General features: G+C 42.6%; 1 protein-coding gene across 1 annotated transcript in view; it reads left to right on the top strand.

Moving 5' to 3' along the window:
- The first annotated feature begins 1,372 nt into the window (after positions 1-1,372).
- Positions 1,373-12,586, top strand: part of LOC117442084 (NLR family CARD domain-containing protein 3-like) — a 13,569-nt gene continuing 2,355 nt past the window's right edge. The window contains exons 1-3 of the mRNA XM_034078084.1: positions 1,373-1,643; positions 6,180-7,368; positions 12,244-12,586. The exon at positions 12,244-12,586 is cut by the window's right edge and continues 269 nt beyond it. Of these exons, the coding sequence (XP_033933975.1) occupies positions 1,373-1,643; positions 6,180-7,368; positions 12,244-12,586 (1,803 nt within the window). The remainder of the gene's footprint in view (positions 1,644-6,179; positions 7,369-12,243) is intronic.

Here is a 12,586-nt window from a genome sequence, read left to right as displayed (position 1 = left end):
GCCGTGGTTCCATCCCATTTCAAGTGCTGTTCGAGAATCGGCTTAACCCTCGGAGCACACTCTCCAATCACAGAGCTTGAGGACTATCACGGGGTTTGTCAAGCGAAGCGGAGAGAATACTCACTTCCGGGTGTAATATTCTGTAAAGCAAATTAGCTGCTCCGACCCTCGGTCCTGACGGACTCCAACTTGTGTTTATTAATCAAACAAATAAATAAACACAAGGATAATGATGTGTTATTGTTGAGTAAATGGAGAATTGCACAGGGGAAAATAACGTATCTATTGTGGTGATTGAAATTATTCACCCACGGATCTATGGGTTAGGGTATTGTTCTGCACGGACATGTTGGTGAGCCGGACTTCCTGTCTCCGCCGGTCTTCGCTTCCCGGGCATGGAGCTGTTTACATGTGTTTTGAGATGCTAAATAAAAGTCTAGCTTGTACCTTTGATACCCCGCCTCCGACTCCCGTCTCTCTGCACCACACTATGCCACAATTTTAGATGCGGATTTTGTTAAACTAATACGTTTGCGCTGTGGACCAACACTATACATTGACGGGGAAGGGGGTAGCAATAAAGATAACACCATTTTACACAACATAACAGAAATAATATCGATAGCAGCGTCCCTAGCAACCACCTTGGTAACAATGAAAACGTTGTATAGACACAATTTCCTGAAGTAATCTTCGTAATAACTAGCAAACTAAAGATCATGTACATCCACTGCACACATAATCTGAAATAACAACTCATATTTTTCGCATCAAATAACATCAAAACGCATTTTAATCGCCAAACTAACCTTAAAATAGGCATTTTCCACCGAGAATAAACGAATGTCGGCCATGTTTTTTTTTCTGCAGGGAGATATGTGAAGATCACGTGACATAGACGCCAGCCATTGGAATGAATGGTGAAAAAAAACGTAGGGATCTTACACTTTCAGAGGCGTTTTTGTAGAAATACTACGTCCTACGTTGTGGACCAACGTAGTTATTACCCGTTTTTTTATGAGACTGGGTTGGAAATACACATATGGTTAGAATGAAAGCAAGGAATTATAAATGTAAAAACGCTTTGAAAGGCATTCTTATATTGTCTCACTGGTCTAAATAACATACTACATTCCTCACTAATACTATTTCAACATTTTAAAATGTACGTTTGACTGTTATAACACAAGTTATATCTCAGATTGCAACGTTATTTATTTAAGTTCAGAGGTCCATATGAGCAGCCCCCACCCCCCGATTACTGAAACTAATCGATAGCTAGGGTCCTAATCTTGTTGTTTCAATGATCCCTCTCCTATATTTATAAATATATCTACATAACATTTTCTCCTTTTGAATCTGTGCAGGAAAGATGGAGACTCCTAAAAAGATCCTTTTTAGAACTTTGGAAGATTTGGGGAAAGAGGAATTTAAAAAGTTCAAGTGGTACCTGCAGCAGAAGTACCTAGGATTCGAAGGAATCCCAAAGAGTCGTCTGGAGGATGCAGACCGGATGGACACAGTGGATCAGATGTTTCTGAACTACTGCATCAATACGTTCAAAGTCACCATAATGGTTTTGGGGGAGATACAAGAGAATGATCTAAAGGAGAAATTATCAAAACACCCTTCAGAACCTGCAGGTAAGTCATTAAAAAGATGTTACAAAGATGGGACTTGTATTTTTTATAACCCTGCATCATGTCTTTTGACTGTGGTCAGGTAGATCAGAATGATAATAGAATGTGCCACGTCCTGATAGACCCCTCAGACAATTACCATCTTTACATGGTGTCGTGGTTTAGGTACCCCCAGGGCCCTGAAAGCTGTGTGTTCAGGGTCAACAGTTTCTGACAGAGTCACCCAGGGCTATTTGTTCCAGGTGAGGGGTAGTAAAACCTTTAAAGGAGAGCCAGTCAGGAAGAAAGCTACCACCCCTGTATTAAGGACACCGGGGCTTCATCCTTTAACCAGGCACCAGGGTCTACGCACCACTGGATCCTCTAAGGGTCCATCAATGCCAGTTGGGTCTTGGTGAAGGAGAGGAACATGGCATGCTCACTTCAGGCTAGACAAACCACACATTTGGGCTCAGCTCTACAACAGCTCTTGAAAGAAACCATTGGATAGAGATTTGACTCTCTCTTCTTTCCTGTCCTTGCCCAGGTCACCTTTGAGGTTCATTGAGATGAAAACCGTCACTTTAGTCTCTGCCGATGCAAAGACCAAGAGTTCATTGTTTTGCTGAGGCCGGCGGGCCTGGAGGTCACCGGGAACAAAATCACCCTCTTCAGTTGCAATACAAAACCAATTTGAGAGTACTTACAGTGTAAGATTTTTTTTTAGAGAGTACAAAGTGAGTTTGGCAATTTACTTGTCAAGTGAAAAATTGGGGCCACTGGAATCTTCTTTTTCGCCATCATATTTTACATTTTCCTACGGTTTTACGACACCGCTAACGCAACAGCGATAAGATTTTACTGCATCACACAGGGTTGGGTTCTTATTATCCATCCATGGTTGGGTATCGTTTGGATTTTAACGATTCCGGTTATGCTTTCCGGTTCCGATTCTTTCGGTTCTCGATTCCTGTTCTTTTAGAGGTTAAAAAGAAGTCCCATGCCAATTTCACTGGCAGAAAAATATATTTATGAAAACATTAAGTCAAATCTGTATTCCTATTTACGAATCATTTCATACCGTTTCATTTTGTTACGGTTATTGAATAAAATTATATAAAAATAATCTCTGCATTGTTTAGTTAGTCCTAAGTGGTGCAGTTTGAGAATGTACAACTGTCCCAGTCTCCTCTGATGTTACACTGCAGCCTGCCTGTGGGACATGTGTTGGACACAGTCTGTGTTCAACACATGTCCTGCAATACACATGTTGCAGCTGCCCAGCTGCTCACTGTTGTAAATGGAAATAAATAGTATTTTCATTTCAATAATGTACTACCCTGCTTCATAAACAATACTGACATCCCTGTTTTTCATTTCATTTCATTTCAAACCTTTATTTATTCAGATTGGTCCCATTGAGATCATAAATCTCTTTTTCAGGGAGACCTGCAGCATATAGGTTCCACATGAAACATAAAACAATAAAGGACATTATACATTATATTTACAGGATACATAGTTATAGACATTTACAAGTGCCCATTGTATCAGCAAGCATTTCATTTACCCTAGCTTTAAAAACATGCAGAGGAATGAGATGCTCAGTTTCAATGTTTGCTGTAGATTGTTCCAGCAAGTGGAGCTGCGCACATAAAAGCTGTCTCACCTGAGACAGTCCTTGCTCTTGGCCCATCTAACAAGACTACATCATGTGACCTCAGACAATAGTTGCTTGCAACTCTCTGAGTTATCAGAGAGCAGATATAATACGGGAGTTTACCCAACAAAGCTTTATAGATAAACATGTACCAGTGACTGAGCCTCCGTACAGAGAGTGATGGCAGACCTGCCTTGGTATACAGGGTACAGTGATGAGTCAGCGCTTTACAATTAGTGACAAATCTCAGTGCGCTGTGATAGGCGGCATCTAACTTGCTCAGGCGATGGGCAGGTGCATTCATATAGACCAGATCCCCATAGTCCAGCACAGGTCAAAGGTCACAGTGACTAGCCTTTTCCTGGCCTCAAGCGAGAAACAGGACTTGTTTGTGCTCCTCCGAGTCTGGGGACAGCGCGAGGAGGACACAGACAGGGAGGCTGGTTCACTTCAAAAAGGAAATGGCGGTCAATATTAACAACATACTGTAGGAGCTAAAACGCTTAATAACCTTCATTACGTGTTAGAGAAAGAACATAAGAAAGTTTGACAAAGATGAGGCTGTTAAACGGAGAGAGAGAGAGAGAGAGAGAGAGAGAGAGAGAGAGAGAGAGAGAGAGAGAATAGAGTGAGAGAGCTGCGGTCAGCGGGGACAGTTCTGCCTTTTGTTAGGTTGAATTTATCAATAATTTGTCAATAAATATGGGCGAAAAACGTCACTTGTCCATCGGACAAGTCAATGGAAAAATGTACTTGCCCGATATTGTAAATAACACGTCCCGGACGATCGGACGTGTGCTTTTTCGCACATTGACTTGCCAAGGAAAAATCCCCTCTGCCACTTTTCCTCTTTCAGCTATATAGGAAAACACTGAAAGTCCTCTTCCAACATGAGAGTAGCATGCTACAAAGGTACCAACTGCAGCTGTGAGCATGACAGGATGTGTGATGACCCAGAAGAGCATCAGGACTGCTTGAGGCAGGTGATAGCTCTGTGATTAACATGATGATTCAGCCTCTATGGAGAGAGACATCAAGCATGCTCATTTCTGACGTGGAGCTAGTCTGAAGTAAACATTGAATACTGCTTTGAACCGGTATTTCTGCATCTTGTCACTGTAACACCCTCTCTTGTGTTCAAGGCATGTGAAGGACACTGTTCTGGGAACTAGTTGTCCCATGCAGCTCTGTGTGTGATGAATACTTTCATTCTTGCAAGGATAATAAATACATGTATCCTGATATTGAAGACCAAGCCGATGACGAGGGATATTTTCCTAACATAAACTATAACAGACCTTACTCCCTCTATCAATTTTCCAAACCGTTTACATGTTGTATACTGTGAGTACTGAACAACGTGAAAAATAATGGATTTTTCATTGTGGGTTATACAAAATGACATTTGATTATATTAACTTTCGTTTAAATTATTTAACTCAATATGGAAACCTCAACAGTGTCTTGACCTCTTGAAGTCTTTGGGTGGGCTCTCTGGGTCAGGGCACCAGCTGGGGCAACATAGACAATCTGGAAGACTGTAGGTTATTGGTACGCTCTAAATATCAGAGCTTTCTGAGATTGCTCATGCAGAAGTGTTCATACATTCAGACGGACCATTGTAGATTCCATTCAAGTCTTTAACAAGGGCCCAGTGGTTACATCTGCAAGGAGGTGTCATTGGAGTTTTCCCAACCACCTGTCTTCTGGAAGGAAGGGAAGGCTTTTTACTCTGTGGATATTAGGCTACTTTGTTACTATGCTGTAGTAAAGCCATCCAATACTTTAATAACTGGAATCAAAGCTTTGTTTATATATCCTCAGTAGGGGTTGGGCTCTACCAGGGTTATACCTCAGCTCCAAGCAGCAGAATAAGAGTCAGTTAGGTTGAGGTCCATGGTTCTCGACTGTTAATCAGAATACTCTCTCAGCGTTGGATATTAATTGTTGTCAAGGACAATATGTTTGGCTTGCTACATATGATTATGCAACAACATACAGGGTCTTGATCGTTGAAAAATAATCTACTATTGTGTCGAATTAGGAGAACCTATTTAGACTAGGGCTGTCAGTCGATTAAAATAGTTAATCGCGATTAATCGCAAATTAATCGCGCATTTTTGATCTGTTCTAAATGTACCTTAGAGGAATATTTTCCAAGTCTTTAATACTCTTATCAACATATGAGTGGACAAATATGCTTTATGCTAATGTTTATTATCATTTGAACAATGACAAATATTCTCATGAGTATTAAACACAACAACCTGGAACCTCTCTCATACAATAATACAATACAAAGTGTGTGTGTGTGTGTGTGTGTGTGTGTCTGTGTGTGTGTGTGTGTGTGTGTGTGTGTGTGTGTGTGTTTGTTTGTTTGTGTGATGGATCGTTGGAGCTTTGTGCAACTCAAGGCATATGCTCGAACGGGAGCTGCCTGGACGCTGCACTATCCGAGCTGAGTGTGCTGACTTCTACTACAATGTCCCGCTGTCTGCTTCCTGCATCAAGTCAAGTGCTCGGCGCAGTTGTCGGCGAAATGTCGCTCCTCTGTTTTCATTTAAACAGCTCCTTATATCCGTTAGCGCAGCTAGCTAGCACCAGATGCTAACAACAACAATACATGTAAGGTCTCTCCCGGTCCTCCCGATGGCCAGTCGGTGCCTGCCGGTGAGCGTGGAAGTGTGGTCTGCAGCAAGCGGGCGGCAGCATCAGCTTCTAGACGGTATTTTAAACTCGATGCGCTCTGAAACTACGGGGTGGCCGAGGACAAAAAATGCACATGCGTTAATCGCGTTAAATTAATTAGTGGCGTTAACGCATTAATAACGCCTTAATTTAGACACAAGTTATTTGTAGTATCTCCTCTAATTGTCAATTTTCCTTTTTGCTTCATTCAGAGATTATTTCCGAGTGCCATGATAAACTCAAATCAAGCCTGAAGAAAACGTTTGAATTCATTTCTGGGAAAATCACAAAAAAAGGAAATGTAAAACCCCTGCATGACATTTACACCGAGCTCTACATCACAGAGGGGGGGTCTGCAGAGGTCAACGAGGAACATGAGGTCAGACAGATTGAATCAGCATCCAGGAAACCACACAGACCAGAAACAACCATCAGACAAGAAGACCTCTTTAAAGCCTCACCTGGAAGAGATGCACCAATCAGAGCAGTGCTGACAAAGGGCGTGGCTGGCATTGGGAAGACAGTCTTCACACAGAAGTTCACTCTGGACTGGGCTGAAGGCAAAGCCCACCAGGACATCCAGTTCATATTTCCCTTCACCTTCAGAGAGCTGAACGTGGTGAGAGAGAACAAGTACAGCTTGGTGGAACTCGTTCATCTCTTCTTCCCTGAAACCAGAGACGCAGGAATCTGCAGGTTCGATCGGTTCCCGGTCGTGTTCATCTTTGACGGTCTGGATGAGAGTCGACTTCCTCTGGACTTCCTCAACACTGAGGTCCTGACTGATGTCACAGAGTCCACCTCAGTGGATCGGCTGGTGACAAACCTCATCAGGGGGAAGCTGCTTCCCTCTGCTCGCCTCTGGATAACCACACGCCCTGCAGCAGCCAATCAGATCCCTCCTGAGTGTGTGGACATGGTGACAGAGGTCCGAGGGTTCACTGACCCACAGAAGGAGGAGTACTTCAGGAAGAGATTCAGAGATCAGGAGCAGGCCGGCACCATCATCTCCCACATCAAGACCTCACGAAGCCTCCACATCATGTGCCACATCCCAGTCTTCTGCTGGATCTCTGCTTCAGTTCTGGAGGAGGTGTTGAAAACCAGAGAGGGAGGAGAGCTGCCCAAGACCCTGACTGAGATGTACATCCACTTCCTGGTGGTTCAGTCCAAAGTGAAGAACGTCAAGTATGATGGAGGAGCTGAGACGGATCCACACTGGAGTCCAGAGAGCAGGAAGATGATGGAGTCTCTGGGGAAACTGGCTTTTGAGCAGCTGCAGAAAGGCAACCTGATCTTCTATAATTCCGACCTGACAGAGTGTGGCATCGATATCAGAGCAGCCTCAGTGTACTCAGGAGTGTTCACACAGGTCTTTAGAGAGGAGAGGAACCTATTGCGGTAAGCATGTTGTAACTTCCGGTTGTTGTTGTTGTTGTTGTTGTTGTTGTTGTTGTTGTTATCTCCGGGTTATCCTGTGTGACTGTTCTGTTGCTGATAGCTTATTAACTTAACTTAATCGATCGTTTTAAAACTCTTGATCACGGCAACTGCCTGACGTTGTAATCACACGTTACTACAGCTTAAGCACTCACAACTCTCCTTCTCTTAGCGACTGTAACTCCACAGTTGCCTACACTCTTTTCGGGTTTGCTAACGGTAGCTACTTTAGCTTGATAGCTAGCCATGGCTCTTTCCCCACCTTCTGGTGCTATTTCCTGCTCTTCCTGTCTCATGTTTGGTTACTTCCCGGCCTCCCTTACTGGTAAGGATACATGTGTTAAATGTAGTATAGTTGTTAGGTTGGAGGCGGGAATCATAGCCATAGAAGCCCGGCTCCGCATCTTAGAAAGTAACTCAGCTAAAGTAAAGCCCATGTTAGCATGTGCGGACCAGCCAACGGTAGCTCCTCTTAGCCGTCCCCCGGCAACTCCCGAGCAGCAGGGAGACTGGGTGACTGTTCAGAAGGGGCATAACGCGAAACCCGCAGGTCCCCACCAACCCGTTCACGTATCTAACAGATATTCCCCACTCAGCGAGACACCCGCTGAGAAGCCAACTCTGGTTATTGGTAGCTCTATTATGAGACACGTGCATTTAGAGACCGAAGCCTCCACAGTCACATGCATTCCGGGGGCCAGAGCGGGCGACGTTGAGGCGCATCTTAAACTGCTGGCTAAAAATAAACGTAAATACAGTAGGATTGTTATTCACGTCGGTGGTAATGATGTTCGTTTACGCCAATCAGAATGCACCAAACTTAACGTGGAGTCGGTGTGTAGTTATGCTAAAACAATGTCGGACACCGTAATCTTCTCTGGTCCCCTCCCCAATCTGATCAATGATGACATGTATAGCCGCATGTCATCATTTCAGCGCTGGTTGTCTTGGTGGTGCCCAGCAAACAATGTGGGCTTCGTAAATAATTGGACAGCCTTCTGGGGAAAACCTGGTCTGATTAAGAGAGACGGCATTCACCCTACTTTGAAAGGTGCAGATCTCATTTGGGCAAACATTTCAGGGCTTTGTGGACGTAATCCATGACAAACTGGAGTTGAGACCAGGAGGCAGAGTCGCAGTCTTACACGCTTCTCTGCGCTCTCTCCTAGGCAGTCATCCATAGGAATCCCCAACCCAATAAAATACCCAATATTAGCGGTGTGTGTGTCTGCCCAAGGACAATTTAAGGTAAAACCTAATAGAGGTGTCATACATAATAACCTAATAAAAGTAAATGTAACAACTACTACAGTGCAACAAAACAGGAAGATTAAATGTGGTCTCTTAAACATAAGATCTCTAGCATCTAAAGCAATATTGGTAAATGATTTAATATCAGATTATAATATTGATATATGCTGTCTCACTGAAACTTGGTTGAGACATGAAGAATATGTCAGCATAAATGAGGCCACTCCACCCAGCCATATCAACACTCATATTGCTCGAGGCACGGGCCGAGGAGGTGGAGTTGCAGCAATCTTTGACTCAAGTTTACTTATCAATACTAAACCAAAATTCAATTATACCTCCTTTGAAAGCCTCGTTTTTAGTCTTACGCATCCGACCTGGAAAACTTTGCAGCCAATCTTATTTGTTACAGTGTATCGTGCACCAGGTCCTTATTCAGAATTCTTATCAGAATTCTCTGAGTTTTTATCAACTTTGGTTCTTAAAACAGACAAAGTAATTATCGTAGGTGACTTTAATATTCATGTTTACGATGATAAAAATAGCCTTACTGTTGCATTTAACTCTATATTAGATTCTGTTGGTTTCTGTCAGAGTGTAAATAAACCAACCCACTGCTATAATCACACTCTCGACCTTGTTCTGACTTATGGTATTGAAATTGAGCAACTATTAGTCGAACTGCATAATCCTGCTTTATCCGACCATTTCTTAGTAATTTTTGAAGTACTGTTACGAGACTACAAAGCATTAGTCAAAAGCTCCTGCAGCAGAAACCTATCTGTTAGTGCTATAGCCACATTTAAGGAAGAGATTCCACCAATACTTAACTCGATAGCATGTCTGCATGTAGGGGAGGAAACTTATACAAAATGTACACCACCCCAAATTGATCATGTTGTTGATAGTGCTACAGATGCGCTGTGAATACAATTAGACTCTGTTGCTCCTTTGAAAAAGAAGAAAATAAAACATAGATTAGCTCCATGGCATAATGCCGAAACCCGCAAAATAAAGCAAAAGTCTAGACAACTTGAAAGGATATGGCGTTCCACTAAACTTGAAGAATCTCGTTTAATTTGGCATATTACTCTCAATGAATATAAGAAAGCACTGCGTAAAGCGAGAGCAGCCTACTACTCTTCATTAATAGATGAGAATAAGAATAATGCAAGATTTCTTTTCAGCACTGTAGCCAGGCTGACAGAGAGCCACAGCTCCATTGAGCCTTCTATTCCCTTAGCACTCAGTAGCAATGATTTTATGTGCTTTTTTAACGATAAAATTGTTACTCTTAGAAACAAAATTAATGACCTCTTGCCTTTGAACAGTATAGTGTTATCAACAGCTCCCGGAAACGTAAGTTCTAATATTACACGAGATAGTAAACTAGAATGCTTTTCAGCCATTAACCTTGAACAATTACATTCAATGATTCTCTCTTCTAAACCATCAACGTGCATGTTAGACCCAATTCCAACTAAGCTGTTGAAGGAAGTTTTTCCATTAATTAGCACTTCTTTATTAAATATTATGAATATGTCTTTATTATCAGGCTATGTTCCACAATCATTCAAAGTAGCAGTGATAAAACCGCTTCTTAAAAAGCACAACCTCGATCCAGAGGTTTTAGCCAACTATAGACCTATTTCTAATCTTCCGTTCCTCTCAGAGATTCTTGAGAAAGCGGTCGCAAAACAGCTGTGTGATTACTTAAAAAACAATGATTTATTTGAAGACTTTCAGTCTGGCTTTAGAACACATCATAGCACAGAGACAGCTCTGGTTAAAGTCACAAATGACATTCTAATAGCCTCAGACAAGGGACTTGTCTCTATTCTTGTTTTGCTCGATCTCAGTGCTGCATTTGATGCTATCGACCATGATATCCTATTGCAAAGACTAGAGCACTTAGTTGGCATACAGGGAACTGCTTTAGGCTGGTTTAGGTCCTATCTATCTGAACGCTCTCAGTTTGTACGTGTTAACGATGAATCTTCCACGCAAACCAAAGTTAGCCATGGAGTGCCACAGGGCTCAGTGCTCGGACCTATTTTGTTCACATTATATATGCTTCCGTTAGGCAATATTATAAGGAATCATTCTGTAAACTTTCATTGTTATGCGGATGATACTCAACTATATTTATCAATCAAGCCTGATGAAGTTAATCATCTAAATAAAATTCAAGACTGCCTTAAGGACTTAAAAACGTGGATGACCTTAAACTTTTTGATGTTAAACACGACCAAAACTGAAGTTATTGTACTTGGCCCGAAGAATCTACGAAACAAATTATCTAAAGACATACTAACTATGGATGGCATTCATTTGGCCTCCAGTGAGACTATAAGGAATCTTGGTGTTATATTTGATCAGGATTTATCCTTTAATGCCCACATAAAATCAATTTCAAGGACCGCCTACTTCCATCTACGTAACATTGCAAAAATCAGGCATATCTTGCCTCAAAACGATGCAGAGAAACTAGTCCATGCATTTGTTACTTCTAGGCTGGATTATTGTAACTCTTTATCATCAGGGAGTACCAAGAAGTCAGTCAAGTGGCTTCAGCTGATTCAAAATGCTGCGGCTCGTGTACTAACCAGAGTTAGGAAAAGGGACCACATTACTCCTGTTCTGGCTGCCTTACACTGGCTCCCTATAGAACACAGGATAGAAGTTAAAATTCTTCTTCTCGCCTACAAAGCCCTTAATGGGCAGGCGCCATCTTACCTTAAATAACTCATTATACCCTACTGGCCTACTAGGGCATTGCGTTCCAAGAATGCAGGGTTGTTGGTTGTTCCTAGAGTCTCTAAAAGTACAATGGGAGCCAGAGCCTTTTCTTATCAAGCTCCACATTTGTGGAATCAGCTTTCGTTTGTGTTCGGGCGGCAGACACCCTATCCGTTTTTAAGAGTGCGCTTAAGACCTTCCTTTTTGATAAAGCTTATAGTTAGGGCTGATTAGATTCAGCCCCTAGTTTTGCTGATATAGGCTTAGTTTGTCGGGGGTCATCTTACTTCCTCCTTCTCTCTGTCTGTACCTGTGTCCTCTCATGTTCCCATTGACCCAGCTTCCCCACATGTCTTTCTTTTTGGTGTCTATATACCCCGGGATCCGGAGTCATGGATGATCCTGCGGTCCTGTGTCCTGGATCGCGAGCCCTGGATCTTGAGTCGTGGCTGTGGTCCTGGATCATAAGTCCTGGATGGATATCCTCGTGGATTCATCTTCCTATTATACACACATGCATTTCCAAACATTTGGACTACCTATGTTGCAAATGTATTATCTTTTCAATTTACACACGGCATCTATTGCACGTCTGTCCGTCCTGGGAGAGGGATCCCTCCTCTGTTGCTCTCCCTGAGGTTTCTCCCATTTTTCCCTTTAAACTGGGTTTTCTTCGGAAGTTTTTCCTTGTACGATGTGAGGGTCTAAGGACAGAGGGTGTCGTATTGTCATACTGATATTCTGTACACACTGTGAAGACCACTGAAACAAATGTAACATTTGTGATATTGGGCTATATAAATAAACATTGATTGATTGATTGATTGATTGTTTGATTGAGTGCAGACTGTACCAGGACAAGGTGTTCTGCTTCGTCCATCTGAGCGTTCAGGAGTTCCTGGCTGCTCTTCATGTCCATCTGACCTTCATCACCTCTGGAGTCAACCTGCTGGCAGAAGAACCAGCAACCTCCCAGAAGACTAAAGACAAACCTAAACTAACACATCTCTACCAGAGTGCTGTGGACCAGGCCTTACGGAGTCCAAACGGACACCTGGACTTGTTCCTGCGCTTCCTCCTGGGTCTTTCACTGCAGACCAATCAGAAACTCCTACGAGGCCTGCTCACACAGACAGGAAGTGACTCAGAGACTGAAGAGGAAACAGTCCAGTACATCAAGAAGAAGATT

The sequence above is a fragment of the Pseudochaenichthys georgianus genome, unplaced genomic scaffold (genome assembly GCF_902827115.2).
Source record: "Pseudochaenichthys georgianus unplaced genomic scaffold, fPseGeo1.2 scaffold_267_arrow_ctg1, whole genome shotgun sequence".
In the NCBI taxonomy this organism is placed as follows: domain Eukaryota; kingdom Metazoa; phylum Chordata; class Actinopteri; order Perciformes; family Channichthyidae; genus Pseudochaenichthys; species Pseudochaenichthys georgianus.
The sequence above is the reverse complement of the archived record's forward strand: the minus strand, read 5'-3'. Positions and strand labels throughout refer to the sequence as shown.